Source organism: Polypterus senegalus, chromosome 1 (genome assembly GCF_016835505.1).
Source record: "Polypterus senegalus isolate Bchr_013 chromosome 1, ASM1683550v1, whole genome shotgun sequence".
Lineage (NCBI taxonomy): Eukaryota > Metazoa > Chordata > Cladistia > Polypteriformes > Polypteridae > Polypterus > Polypterus senegalus.
The window spans coordinates 242177306-242193668 of record NC_053154.1 but is presented as its reverse complement, the minus strand read 5'-3'; the positions used below and the strand labels follow the sequence as shown (position 1 = coordinate 242193668).

At 35.2% G+C, this 16363-nt stretch overlaps 1 protein-coding gene across 1 annotated transcript in view; it reads left to right on the top strand.

Annotated features, from left to right (window-relative positions):
- The window catches only part of dntt (deoxynucleotidyltransferase, terminal), a 482548-nt gene extending 471287 nt beyond the window's left edge, over positions 1-11261 (top strand). The window contains exon 12 of the mRNA XM_039775652.1: positions 10876-11261. Coding sequence (XP_039631586.1) covers positions 10876-10962 — 87 coding nt within the window. The 3' untranslated portion in view covers positions 10963-11261. The remainder of the gene's footprint in view (positions 1-10875) is intronic.
- The last annotated feature ends 5102 nt before the right edge of the window (positions 11262-16363 follow it).

Below are 16363 nucleotides of genomic sequence, written 5' to 3'. Positions count from 1 at the left end.
TCCAAAGAAAATTGCTCCAAAACTGGGCTGCTTTTTAAGAAATATTTTCTAACAAAGTCTAATATGTTCTACATATGCTTGAGGATTACCAATGGTTTGCCCCTTGTCATAAACCCTCTGCATTTACTTTTGTGAATTCTTCTCTTTTTTGTACACTTTGGCAATGATAGACCTACCTCCCAGAGAGCGTTCTTGGTTTAGTTAAATGTCGTGAATTGGTTTTTTTTTCTCCAAGGAAGGAATTCTGTGATTATCCAGCACAGTTGCCTTCCATAGTTGTCCAGGCCTTCTGATGTTGTTGTGCTCACCAGTGCGTTACTTCTTTTTAAGAATGTGTCAGATGGTTGATCTGACCACTCCTGGTGTTTCTGCTATCTGTCAGATGGGTTTGTTTTGTTTTCTCTCCCTAATGATGGCCTGTTTTTACATGTGTGGACAGCTCTTTGGATGTCATATCAAGAGTTCACATCGACAGGTTCCAAATGCAAATTCTGCACTTTGAATCAACTCCAGACCTTCTAATTGGTTAATAGTTAAGGAAATAATGAGCGACCTGCTTACACCTGGCTATGGAACAGCTTGTCAGTCAATTATCCAAATACTGTACTTCTGAGCCCCTGAAAATGGAGGGACCATGTATAAAAATGGCTGTCTTTCCTAAATGGGTCATACAATAGTTCTGTTAAACATTTTGAATTATTGCTGAAAGCCTACACTTCAATCATGCAATTATTTCTTCATTTCAAATCCACTGTGGTGGCATATAGAGCCAAAATTATGAAAAATGTGTCACTATCCAAATACTTATGCACCTAACTGTAAGAATACAGCCACATCTGGACAGAGCACCAGTTCAGTTACTGGACACCTTCACTAACTGTGGTAAACTTAGTTTTAGATAAACAAAACATGCATGTCTTTGGGATATTGGTGGAAAACAGCAGTCCCGGATGGAAATGTAAACAGCTACAGTAAGAATATGTAAAATCTGCACATTCTTGAACGTGTTCTCTGGCACTTGTAAGACGGCAGCATGAGATGTTACCACCAAGTCACCCATCAGTGCTGCTATACAACAAAACTTTCTGAGCATTTAATAAAATGAATGTTTCAATTTTAAGATTAATAAAAAAAAACAACAACAAAAAAAAAACTAATTAAAGACGTATTTAGTGTACAGAAGGAGCCTGTAGTCCCTCACTTAGCAGTAGCAGTGTTTTCCAGCACAAGATTCCATCTATTTGACTGTTGTTTCTCACATATTAAACAGACAGTTCAGGTCACAAGTTATTTTAGCTACTTGGTCTCAGCCAATCAAAAGCCTTATCTATTAATCACTTAACATTTGCTATCTACCTACTTTCACCTTGCAAATAAAACAATTAAAATTAAAAGGTTATTTACCATAGGTAATGAATCACTTGCACAGCCTTTAGGTACAGTAGAAGACATCAAATTAATCATAGTTAATTTTGCAGTTTAGTTTGACAACATAAATTTCCAAAACCATTTAGGAAAGCAGTAGGCCACATGTTACTTACTGACCTTGTATGTATAATTCTTTCAGCTTACAGCTTCATTTCCTTGGAAATGTGTGTAAACTAATTACAGAATTGCAGTTTAATAAAAATATACATCTCCCATTCAAATGTTTGTGCTTTTTTGTATTCTTCAGTAATCAACCAGTAATTTGTTTTATGGCACAACTTTATTTTAGAGTTTAATTATGCATTTCTATTACATCAAATTATACTAGTATTGTTTTTTCCATTGAGGTGAATATTGACTACCTTTTCTAAAATCTAAGATGAAAGAGATGGTCGTTGACTTTAGAAAGGCTCATTCTGTCCCCACCTTACTGCACATCCAGAGCTCTGCAGTGTTCAAGAGCACCAAATTCCGTGGTGTACACCTGACCTTACCAGGTCAATTAACACCACCTCCATAGGCAAGGAGGCACAGCAGATTCTCCACTTCCTTTACTGGCTGAAGAAGGCAAGCCTAACCCCACAATTCTCACCACATTCTCACATTCTACTGGGACACCATCAAAAGTGTTTTGACCCACCTCATCACTGTCTGGTTTGGGAACTTCAGTGTCCCTGACCATAAGGCCCTACAACAAATAGTACACACAGTAGATAGGATCACTGGGACCTCTCTGCCCTCCATTAAAGATCTCTTTATAAAGCATTGCATGGACAAAGCCTATAGCATTGAGAAGAACCACTCCCACCCTCCCATGATCTCTTTGTCCCACTTCCATTTGGTAGACGGTTCTGTAGCATCCAAACCAGTTCTGACAGGTTCTGCAACAGCTTCTACCCCTTGGTTGTCCAGACTCTGAACTCTGTGCTGCCCTCTTGCCCTTAGATCTGCTCATAGTGGCTTATTTGTATACAGTACATTTGTTACACTTGTTGCTACTCTTGTTTTATTATTAATTTATTACTATCTATTTCAAATTATTATCTATTTACTTGCCTATTTATCTATTTATAGTATAGTTTCTTACTTGTCTTGTGTTGTGTTCTTGCATATGCGGCACCACAGTCTTGTGGAACATTACTTTGCACCAGTGTTTGGTGCAGTACTGTGTATGGATGGTATGACAGTAAAGCCCCTTCACTTGACTTGGCTTGAACAGAATGTGATTTTTTTTTTTTTTGCCTAAAATCTTAATGAGTGTGAGGATTTTTTATTGAAAACTGTACTTATCAGGGAACCATACTCCAGTTTTTTGGCAACTCAGCACTAGTTTGAACCACATTCCCACATGGAGTTTGCATGCTCCTCTGCCCTTTCTCTAACTATTCCTTTTGTTGCATACATCTCCTATTGGATAATGTGGAGATGCGTCAATTCCACAGAATTCATTTACCTTTCAGACTCCTCCTCTGCACTGCTGAGTTTGTCCTCTCGATTAATGTTGTTATCATTAGTGAGAGGTAGTGCCTTATTTCCTGATGCTATCATATGGTACACATACTCATACAATTACAACCCTTGTATATATGCATCTTCCTATTATAGAAAACACTATGCAAAAATCAGACACAATCATACAGGGTCAGCTTAAAGATAAATTTTCTTTTTTAATTGTTAGGAGAACTTAAACTTACAGATAATAGAGAAAGGTGCAACTTCTACATGGATGGTACTTAAGCTATACATTAAACCCAGGTCTAAAATTAATCTGATTATGTTATCAAAAATTAATATTGATACACAAACCTCATAACAGTTTACTCCTACTTGCCAAATACTTGGATGCAAGGTTGAATGCTGACTCCAGACTGAGCCAGTGTGGTTGTGTCCATGTGTATGCCTGTGAAAAGGAATGACATATGATTTAGAGATGGTCCTGGCCTTGCATTCAATAATGCTAGGAAAAGTTCTGGCTCTCTACAACTCCTTAACAGGATACGCAGATTCAGTAAGTGTATTGATGGATATAAATGTATGCCAAAATCCTGTGAAATGTTATTCTTTATATCACTAGAATATTGCATTTATTATTCAGTGATATTCAGTTTTACTGATATAATAAAGTAACACAAAATTATATAACCCTGCAACATTTCTATACATACACTTATATAACGGTGAGGAAACAGTAAAAGAGAAATAAATCTCACTAGAATATACATTTATATAATATAAATAAGCCATGGTAATATAAATTACCATTAATATTAGATATAAGGGATAACTCAAAGACAGCACAACAGAGTAACATAAAAACTCCAGTTAAGAACATTTCTGTAGAAACGGAAGCTCTGGTGGTCCACAGTCCTTTATAACAAGCAAATCCACAGCATTGTCACAAGACCAACTAGCTACCCTTTCCCATTTGGGCATTCAAGAATTCCATAAGCATATGATTAAGTCAACAATTACTAAAACAGGATGATCTATTGCTGTCACAGTTAGTAGAATCTTAAGGCTCCCAGTCACTTTGACATTTTGTTCAACAGAAGAAACAAGGACACAAAAATACCAAGAAGAGAAATAGAATAGGAATCGAACAGTGTACTTTGTAAATTACAGTTGGTAATAATGTCCTGCTTTGTTTTTGGAACAAATGTCTAGCAAATAAACTTAAAATGTGTTAATACCAGGTTTAATAGCAGTTTTATAAAAGCATGGGCTCAAAGTATACTGTTACTGTACTTTATTTAAAATAAGTGTCTGTTTTTAGTCTGCAAAATAATTCTGGTGATGTTGCTTGAGTAGAAAAGGTGCTTTGTTTGTGTTCCAGGTTTCAAGCCAAGGTAGGTAGGCTATGTTATGTGTGGTGTTGCTTTGGTCTTATTGAGTTAGAACGAGTTTTAAGTACAAGTTCACTTTGGAAAATGTTAATATATGAAAGTGCTTAGATGAATTGTGACATTTCTACATTTATGTGCATCTCCATTAGACTGGCATTCTATTTAAACACTCATCTTGTGTGCATTACTGTCTTTTTAGGTTTTGGGTTCCTTAGAAAAAGATATACATATAAAAACACACTGCCGTGATGACTGACCATGGCAGTTTAAAAAAAAAAGCTGGCAGCCTTAACACAAATCAGTAATGTTGCTTTGACTACTAAAAATGCCTATAAGCTAAGATGTTGGTTAATATCTTTCTATGTAAAAAAAGAGAATATTTTCAAAGGATTGTGGATTACAGTTACGTCTGTTTGCTCTGTGTTCCTAATGTTTATGCTTTCTGAGAGGTATTATGATAAAGATAAATCCTGTGAAGAAGTAAAATATGCGGTGTAATATCTTGATAACCTTTAACATTCCATTTGGTTTAATGCTGTTAAGCAGTAATTTGCCGTGACACTGATGCCTTAAGTGATATTAAACATCAAAACATACAAAAGAATGATGAAAGGCTGTAATAGAGGAGTTGCATGTCATCCTCTGAAGCATCAAAGAGAATAATAATAATCACAGATTAACTGCAAGATTGTAAAGCAGCATCCCTTTTTTGGTATATATTAAGCATATTGATCATGCTGCCAAATGACAATAAGGAGATGATACATCACACAAGAAAACATAGTCATGTGGGCACAACTATAAATGCATTCAATATGAGGAACATGAAAAAAGTGTGATACAGCCACATTAGCTTGACATGCAGGAATAAAACAATATAGGATATAATTAGAAGAAAATTAGAGTGTAGGTTTTTTTTTCATAAGATATAAATATTTATAACATTTTAATTAATTTTTAGCACCTATTTTATTGTAATTATAAGCAATTGGGTACTAGGTATTACCGTGACATTTGCAGATATTGAAGATATTGTGAACATTAGTCTGTGCCAAGACTGAAGGTGACATTTTAAAGTTTTAACACCAGCCACTCTGGTTTTTTATATTCACCCCCCAGTTAACAAATTGAGACTTTCCCTCAATCTTTCAATTAAGACTTTAAGGCATGACTAGAAGCACCCTGTTTATATTCCACTTCCTATTGTTTGTGCTTCCCTTATTTGACCAATTGATTTTTAAGTTTTTTCCTTTAGACCTGTTATGCCCCTTGAAAGAAAAGGCAGATGCAGTTTTGAATGAAATTTGGAAAATTAAGCTTACCCCAAAGCCAAAAAAGTCAATAATTGTGATGTCTAACTCCAAAACACTAAACCAACAGTTCTTAGTCAGGAAAAACACACACAGAGAATCATTAACCAGAAACACAAGAAAGGAAAAACTGCATTGAAGTGTCTTTTTAAACTGTATCAGCCCTGTGCGGCACACTTTCTGTTGATTTTTCCTAACAACAGCATAGCAACCGTCAGCAGAAATTCTCCAAAATGGCAGAACCCACAGAAAAACGGTGTGGGAGATTTTTTTTTTTTTTACTTTTGGCCTTGATTCTCAGTTAATTCTTTTGGTTTCACATATTTGGATTGGTAAATATTGGTCTCTTTTTGTATTTAATATGTTTATTTATTGGAATACTTTGGGTTTCTCGTTGTTTTGTTTTCTGAATTACTTATTACATTTAAATTTTACATTTTTTCTGAAATTGTTTTTTAAGTTTTCTTTTCTTGAGAGTATTATTTAATTCAATTCAGTAAAGAACTCACCACTCTCTCTTCTGTCTTTTCTAGGCCTCAGGCCTTTTTGAAGTTTGTAGGTCTTAGACATTTTTAAAAAGATTCTAGTATTTTTAGTTATTTTAGTTCCTAAATCCAAAGTTCTGGAAGACTACCCAGGCACCCCCTCCCATTTTTTACTGAAAAAGCCATTGCTGTAGTTAAGATGGCACCCTACAGGCAAACAGCTTGCTAAAGGGTAGTTGCCATGTGAATAAAGCAAACAAAATGTCAACACAATGATAACAAAGCTAATAATAACTAAATTGAAAAACTAATAATCACTATAAAAATAGTAACACCTCCTAAAAATAAATGTAAAAATCAAATTGATTCAAAATGCGATAATATTACTAATTTGCTTTTATAAACTTATGTACATCAGTATGTACATCAGTATCTACAGTACTCAAAAAAATTAAGGGAACACTTAATCATCACAGTCTAACACCGGTGCACTGGAGACGTAACAGCAAGACAGCCCCCAAAAAGAGAATGATTATATCGGTGGTGGCCACAGACAGTCGCTCTCTCCTTATCCTTCCTGACTGATTCTTCACTAGTTTAGTGTTCTGCTACTGTCCTTGTCATTACAGGTAGCATGAGGTGATACCTGCTGCTGATTCAGGTTGCATAGGTAGTCCAGCTCTTCCAGGATGACACATCCATACGTGTTGTTGCAAGAAGGTTTCAAAGCGCATGGAGGAGATCTCCATTGCACCTGTTGTCACTTTCATTTGCACCAAAACAAAAGTTGATTCACATTCACATATGCTACCTCACTGGACTGATTGATACCCCTGAAGCTTAATTGACTTGGTGTGAGACTGTAATAATTAATTTTTGTGCAGTTTATTATGTTGCAAATTAAATTCATTTGTCTAAAAAATAAACCAAAAAAAATTGTATGTCATATTTGATCACTAATCTGCTTTTAGAAAAACTTGCTATTTAATACTGCATTAATGCAAAAGTACAGTGCCCCTTTTTTGTGTGGATTTAAATTAATACAATATATTATTTCAAATCACTTCTAGGGACATGCTTTTTTTCTTACTTAATCACTCCCACTTATTCTAGCTCATTATGTGTGCTGTCAGCCTTCATGTAAAAGTATGCCTGAACATTTTCTTATCCTTAGTTGTAGTTGCCAGGTTCATATTTCACATTTTAAAATATATAAATGGTTCTTTATTTAATTAAGGTTTACATATTTCCTATTTCCTCTTGTTTTGTGTCAGGAGACATGCAAAAAAAATTCTCCATATTGATATAAAATCACTTTGGTAGTAGCATCAACCACCAGTCATTAAAGGACCCCAAAAAAATCTGTGTCCAACCCTTGTTAACTTAAATGAAAAAATCAGGAACAGTTACTGTGGCTTTCCATCTAAATTACTTCCAATAGTCCCATGTAGCTAATGGATTCACTCGTCTCTGGGTACGCCTATGTCTTTCCTCATTGCAATCTTCCAGTTATGCTATATCATCCATTCTTTAAAAAGTCAGACTTCATTCTTTTCCAGTGTGGGTAGTTAAGGTAATTTATTACTAGGGAGCAGACTAATCAATAAAGTAAAGAAGACAGTAAGTGAATTACAACACAACTAATTATACAAACAAGCCAATTAGACAACTTCCAATGTAAAATATGTCTGTCCAAAATTAATATGGAGAAAAATGCATCATTGGGACCTGTGATATTTACCATAGTTTACAAACTGCTTATTTATTTATTCATTTATTTGGTGGTGGGTTGTTGTTAAAGTTGCTTGACTTTATGCATTATATTATAATCATATATACTGTATGTGTATATATATATATATATATATATATATACACAGATACACACACACACAATTTCAGTTGGTCCATAACTGTAACAATACCATAATATGTCATACTGTAATGCTATAATCCATCCTCTTCAATTGGTTCAGTCACATGTTCTCATCAACGTCACATCTAATGACCTCTCTAGCAATTCAGCTAGGGTAGTTATCTTTTGGCATGCTCAGGTGTAATATCTTGACATCCAGCAATCATAGCATCCAGTAAGGACATGTGATCATGTGGTTGGTGGTCATAAACCTTCCATCTCCACGCAGAGCAGAATTCCTCAATTGGGTTCAAGAATGGAGGGTATGTAGGCAGACATAATAACAACATCCTTGGGTGTGCTGCAAACCACTCTGTGGTTGCAGTGGAATGGTGGAATGCCACATTAGCCCACACCACAGATGCATTTGTGCTCACCTGCTCTCTCTCATCCTCTGATACCAGTACCCTGTAGAGTTCATCAAAGAACAAAACAAGGCACTCTGTGTTGTAAGGGCCGCTGACTGGTTTGTGTGACATAACACCATCATTGCATATTGCCACACACATTGTGATGTTGGCCCCTCTCTGTCCTGGAACGTGCACAGCCCTACAATATTTTGTCCTTGTTTTTCCAGGTTAAACCCAGCTTCATCCACAATAATGAACACATAGGCTGTTTGCATAGCCTCCGACTCCATGACCCTCTAACCAGAAAAACACAAGGTACCATACTGTAAGGATTACATTACATTACAGTAGCATACATTACTGTATACATAGCTCTGCAGTATATCTATGACCATTTGGGTATATTGAAATTCACACATTTGTACGGAACCTGTAAGGAAGACAGCCTTATTCAGAGCTGTGAACAGTCAATCAATTCGAGGCACAATCCCTCTGGAGCAACTCTGGCATATAAGGGTCTTGTTCAATGGTAGGGTTGTTGGGCTTGGAATAGGTTTGTACCCTGGACTGCTTTATTCATAGTATTTACCTGCCAAGCCACAACCACTAAAGAGCAAAACACAACAGTGGTTGAATAGACTGCTTACCTGAACATACTGGTATCTGAGTTCCTTCACACGTACACTATTCCACTCAGATGGGACAGTGTATAAATGCTTCATGGTCAGTTTATTATGCTTTTGTAGTAATCTGGCAATTGTTGCTATTCTGACTCTTGTCACTTTGCCATATAATGTGTTGTCTGTCAGAACTCTGTCCCAGATTTCATGGAGTCGTATGGTATTGTCAGCAGTGACGATGTCAACAATGGCAGTTTCCTTTTCATCATTAAAAATTCTTCCGCTGCCCCTCTGTGAGAGGTAATCTTTGGATCCTAAGGAAGAAAATCAATACTCAATGTATGTCTATGTACTGTATATAGTACTGTACATACTGTAATGAGCAGTTCTGACACTGCTGAAGACTGCATCCTACCTACTGGTATGGTGGAATACCGTCATGATTGATGCAACTGTGGCATGCTGCAGATTTGGCTACACTCTTAACCCTGCCTCTCTGTAAGAGAATCCATGGTTGATTATATGGTCGATGACTGTAGCCTGTAAGCCACTAGAGGGCGTATTGCCACCCTAACCCCCGGACACAGACAGGCAGGACACAAGTTCACTCAACACCCGTGTTTATTTACAGTTTGTGCACACATTACCAACATTGCAATACACCAATACACAGTCCATTCCCTTCCATGCCGCCTGTCCATCTGCCTCCACTCTTCCTCAGGGTTTGTCCACTCTTTCCTCCCAACTCTGCCCAACTTATGCAGTGAGCCGGCTCCTTTTTATAGGACACCTGGATGGACTCCAGGTGCCTAACGAACTTCTTCCAGCCATACTTCCGGGTGTGCGGAAGTGTGACCAAATAAGGTCCATGCGCCCCCCTGGTGGTGGCCACGTGTTCCAACAAGGTTGAGCTCCCATGTTCATAACTCATGGCCCCATTAGAAACCAAAGGGGCTGCCCTCTATCGGCCTTGGGGAGAAACTGTCCCACAAATACTCTCTCCCCCTGTCCTTTCACACTCCTGGGCGTCCTGGCTGGGTAAGGATTCTGGCCACCTGCCACAAGCCCTTATTTCATATGTGACCATTGACCATTCCCCTCCTTCATTGGCCTCTCCCTCTTCCTGCAACAATTCTTCTTTGTTGTTGTCCTGCTTGGTCCATGTTTACAACAGCAGTCATTCCAAAGATGATCTCTTATATACAGTATAGATGATAATGAGATCAGTTGAGAGCAAAACACCTGGTTAGGTACTCATCTGACATGGACCTGCTGTGTTTGATCTCATTTAATTGACACAATTTATTGTATATTATGTGGCATTTATAATATATTCTAGAAGGGTTTTGATGGTGATTTAGCAACTTGTCATTTAGTTTTAAATGTCTTTTAAACAATTTTGGTAATAGTATGTAAGCATGTATAAAATGGCCTCTTCAAGCATGACATTTTAATAGCGGTGGATTTTGTGTGAGAAAAGTATCCATGAATTTTGACAACACTGAGTCTTTGAAAGCAAAGAGAACTGATTCACAGTTTAGCCCACATAAACTTTGTGGCAACTCTGTGAGAAGTTTTGATTAAGCAACTTCAGTATTGCAGACTGTCTCTTAACAATTGAAAAAACCTAATATATATAAATGTATTTTTATAAGTCTAAGTGGACAAAACATGCTAAGTGTAGATAATAGGCAAAAAGGCACAGTGTTCTTTTTACTTTCGTTATGAAAAAAGACATAGCATTTGATTCAGTGGATTTATTAACTATGCTCAAACTCCCTTCTGAAGGCCATTTTAGGCATGTGCAGTTATTTCTAATAAAAAATTCCCAAATTAAGTCAAACACTAAGATATCAAACACCTAGATATCTGAAATTAATTAGTAAACTTTTTATTTATAGATGGCATTTTCTTCTTTTTACAGGGAAAGTTTTTATCTGCCAAGACTGAAGAAGACATCTTTGCTCATTTGGGCCTGGAATACTTGGAACCATCAGAAAGAAATGCATGAATAAAGCTTCCCCATTGATCTATCCCAATGTGCTGCAAAGATTGACGTTTGTAAATTAACATTTAGGTTTGCTTAGCCATTCCCTGCCTTCTATACTTAAAATATAAAAGGATTGGCTTTTTTATCCCCTTCTTTGTTATTCTTGATTTAATGGCACTTAACTGCATTCAGAAAAGTAGGTGTATATTTTTAGCAGTGCTTTGTATGATGTTTCTAAAATCCAAAACATTATTTCTTTGCATTATAAATTATTTCTATTTGAGCCTTTGATTTTGACTTTTGACTCTGATGTTAATTTGAACTGCCTTGTTGAATTTACTGTACTCTTTATATTTATCCTTATATACTGTACAATTTTTAAATTTATTTTGTAAGGTTAATTGCTTTTTAAAGCAGCTTGTGGAAATGCTTCTAAACATTCTATATAATATAAGAATGATTAATATTGTATTGCTGTAAAGAAAACACATGGCCACTAGTTAGGGGTAAAAAATATTGTTAATGTTTGATGTTGTTAAGCCTCAATAATTGTTTGAATTGCTAGTGCCTAGGCAGAGGTTTATGCTAGACAGCTACTTGGAGCGAATAACCCAACATTAATCTGCTGTGACCATGAACAGTGGACCACACTATTGTGAGTTTGTTTTTTAATGATTAAAGTAACTGGCTTTGTAACCTTAAAAATTCATCCAAATTCTCAAGGCATGAGTACTAATGAGGCTTTACTGTCAAGGTTTAAGAACATGATGTCCCATGTGAAACCCTGAATATCTTTTTGAGTTTTTTTCTCAGGCATTTATACCCAATACACATGAGAACCTTGTTGGGACAGAGAGCTTATTCTCATTAACGAACTCAAAAACGTGTACTTTCTATCTAACCTTTTGAACACAAAAGGGATTCAAGAATTAGACTGATCCACCACTAACAGGTAGAAGCACTTGGAGACTTCTGGAATTTTTGGGTAGACTTTGACACTGAAAGCAGATGTCTCATAATTTTGAACACTTTTTCATTTTTCTTCTGTTCTGCTTAATGTATTTTCTTTACTATTTTTATTATAGAGCTAAAATATTGTATCATACTTTGAATTTATTAACATCCTGCAATGTTTTTTTATTTTTTAATGTCTTGGTGTGCTACCATTATATTTTTGCATGGTTGATGCCATTGTGTAAAGCTGTATAATAAAAAGCAGCAGTACGCTACCCGAAAGTCACAGGCTGAAGAAGTCATCGAAAAGACAGTATTTAGTTCAGTGCAATGTTAAAATAACGTTGTGGGTTAAAATAAAACTTTTTTTGCAGTGGATTGGAGATTTTTAAAAACTTTTCAGAGCAAAGACTTTAGTGTGTTTTTTTCTGACTCTTGGTTCTGTTTTGGATTAGGTAGTTCATGTGTTCTTTCTCCCACTTTTGACATTAGCTCTTCAAGTATGATATTGTCTAGCCCATCTTCTGGTTCTCTTTTTCATTCTGTCCTGCCATTTTCCGTCCATGCAGAACAAAATATAGAATTTAATATAAAAGATCATCCTGTTTCTCAAGATGACTTTGAGTTATTAGGCTAAAGGGCTATAGCTAACTGAGAAAAGAAAGAGCAGCTAGACAGAGACTGCTAAAGATAAAATGGAAAAGGCAGGAGAGGTACCCTTAATAGGTTTATGGAGTCATTATTGTCACCTATACAAGGTACAGTGAAATATTTACTTACATTTGCTAATCGATATGCAACATGTTGCCACTCTCTGGCACTACGATCGGTGAATAAAAAGACTTACCTCAAAACTACTGTCTCTCTTACCTGAAAAAAATCTCAGAATTTTATCACCATTATAGGGGAGTGTTCCAGAATAATATGAATAAGCAGAATGAAAGGGGATAATGATCGAGTCATGACCAAATATCTGCTCAAGGTACTCCTGTGCATGAAGTGTTAATAATTTATTGTTTCTCCTTTACTGCAATTAATTCACATTACAGCACTAATAGCACATAATTAACATGCTTACTGTATGTTATGAAAACAAAAAGGTTTACTTCACATGAAGAAGCACAGTCTACAGCCGTGATTCCCAACGTTGGGTCCACTGGGAGGCAATTTGATTATTTAGGGGGGCAATTTGAGAATCTAGGTACGTTACACAATTTATGAAATGAAAACACAGAAATTCACTGTTAAAAATGATAGAAAAAATAAACAAATAATTTTTATTTTTATTTTTTATGGAGAAATGTATATATTTATATAAACATAAAAGGGATTGTGAAGAACCCTTTAATTTATGATTTTACACCCGGCTTGGGTTTTTCTACTTAGGCATTGTTTCTACCATTAAAATAATATGAATTGTAACAATGATTATAAAATTTTGCAATATAACAAAAATATAAAATATTACAGAAAAAGCTGTCATTAAAGTTATTTTATATTTATGAATATCATGTCTCTTATATGTTTTCAAAACTGTATTTGCTGTATTTTCATATTACTTTATATTATATTTTTTTTAACAAGTTCTTAGTGATTTCTTTGCCAGTGCTTCAACTATCCTTTCCCTCTTTTGTTTCCATGTTCTTGGGAAACTTGTTTAGACCAAATTAATGACATTATGGGCTTCCTCCACGTGAATAAGAGTTCACTTTTTGAATCGGTAATAATAGGAATGAGGTATATGTTACAGTGGGGAACATCATGATTTTAGAGAGGCCTTGGTGGGGCATGGCCGAAAAAAGGTTGGGAACCTCTAGTCTGGAGCAACATCAGTCCTTGAGGGTCACAGTGGCTGCAGGTTTTTGTTCCAACCCAGTTGCCTAATTGGATAACAATCCTTGCCCATTATAGATCTTATTTAATTTCATGAAATATTAGTGTTTTAACTTTACAATGTTCAGGTAATTCCTACTTTCTAGATTGTTTCCATTCTAAGGAAGTCATTCAAACGATCTGAAGCTTAAAATGGATGAATAAGTTTCAGTCGTCCGCTTTTTTCTCTTCACTATTTTATTAAACTAAATAGTGCATGATAAATGCACAGAGTTGTGAATAGACACAAGTTAAATAGAGAGCTGCCGATTCATTTGTCATTTGCACCTTATTGCTAATAAGGAGCAATTAAAACAAGGAATGTGGCTTTTTAAAACTAAAATGAGCCATTAAGTATTCGACATCTTAACAAGCGAGACAAGTAAATTGTAGCAGAAAAATGCCAATTAAGTAATAAGTGTTTCTTCAGCAATAATTGGCTTCTCATTTAGCAACTGGGTTGGAACAAAAACCGCTGTGGCCCTCCAGGACTGATGCTGCTCACCACTGGTCTAGAGTATTCTCTTCTACCTCTAGAAGTGAGAAGAGGGCATCTATCTGATTTAACATTATTTCATTATAAGTAAAAAATATACATAAATGATTTAGAAATTTGATTATGTATGATTTCAAAATACAAATAAATAATAGTTGAATAAATAGGCATATTCAATAAAAAGAACCAATAATGAACAGCAGTTAATATGATAGCTTTAACGTTATTGATTATTCTCTGGTTTTGACTCTCACTTTAGAATTAGGAGGTTGGGAGCATCTGCTGATTATAGCACATTGCCGTACCTACCACATGGCAAACCACCCGGATTGAGATCCGAGTACAGCCACGCAACAGGTGACACCTTAAGGATCTGTGAAATATTGAATTTTGTGTTAAATTTAATTGCTTATTTTAAGGATTTCTGAAATATTGGATTTTGTGTTCTCTTTAGTTTAATTGCTTATTTTGTTTAAGTGTTTTGAGGGTTTCTAGTATTCTTTTTTCTGAGTTTGCTATGTGATTTATTGAATTTTGAAGCTTTGAAATTCATATAAATGTGGAAACAGACAAATTTAGAAAATGCTTTGCTAAACTCAGTAGGATTTTGCCAAACTGCTGAAGGTAGGTCCAGCTACCTACTACTGTTGTATGTTATTATTACTTGTGTGAGGATTCAAGATGTATTTATTATTTTAACATATTAAATTGTTTCTGCCAACTGCTTAATTTCTTTTGCCTTGTTTTTTGCAGGTTTCAAAGATAAATGTTCACACATGTGTACAGTACATTCATACATTCCCAAACCTACTTAATGCAGTTCTGGTTCAGTGCACCATATATAGCATTTTTGGAGATTGGAGAGGGCGTTGAACCAAAAAAGTAAAGTATATAGAATACACATTCCAGCTCAGAGCAAGCTGACTTCTGAACTGGAAAAAAATAATTAAGCAAAATTAAACGTAGTTCTTGAACTCAGTAAGTATCAGCTAGAACTTCGAGGCACAAAGACTATCATTCACCCAGTAAATTAAGGAAAGGCTCCAACAATGAAGTTTCATCAACAGACTTAAGAAGTAAGACATTCTGTAAGAACTTCTTTCATAAACATAGTCCTTGGGCCTATAAAATAAATCTAATTATATAAAAAATAAATAATTGGGCCTTTTAAATAATCTGACATTATTAAAAAAAAATAATATTTTACATATTATTAAGTGATCATAAACATTTGACAGAAGAAATCAGGACTTTCAAAGTTACAGAATAAACATGTTTTGACTCAGCTCTGCCTAAGTCATGCCACTGTAGTTGAATATGAAATGTTTTTAAAGTATTATACTACACACTATGGGGGTTCTTGTGTTCTCCCATTGTGCTTCATGGTCAATGACCCACTTAAAAACATGCCAATTAATTATTCTGAAAATTACTTCTGTGCATTTTAAAATAAAACGGTTATCTCCTGTAGGTCATATTAGGCAGTCATGTAAAATATGCTAAGGTTTTAGAGATGACAGAGTGATCCATTTATGATTCTATTATTCCAATTAAAAGAACATTAAGGTGTAAATTAGGGACTTCAGTGTGATAGATGAAAGAAGAAAATGATCAAAATATATGTGCTAGTGCTCTGTATTTCATTTTATCAACAGATTAATTGTTTTAGGCAAAATATGAAATCTGTAATACATCACTAATGAGTATAAAAACTGAATTTTTTGCTTCAAGTTCAATGAGGAAAATATCAGGAGCTATATAATTATTTACAGTAATTATCCACTTTATCGTTCAGATTTCTCTGTGGATGTTATATATTTTTAAATTGTTCTGTTTTTTTTTTTAATTTTTTAGTTTTTCAATCAAGATCTCATTTAGGAAATTTATTTTCATGTAGTTTTTTGCAATGTTTTGATTAACACGAAAATGTGAAATAGCAAAAAGTGTATGTGAGCAATAGCTGTTTAAAAAATAAACACTCCATATTTAGAACTTGAATGAAAGCTCATTTTAAAAGTTTGTTTCTGAGTTGTGATTAATGCTGCTGAGACAGACTGAAGTCTTCATAGACTTTAAATGGCATACTGTCAGTGGGGGTAC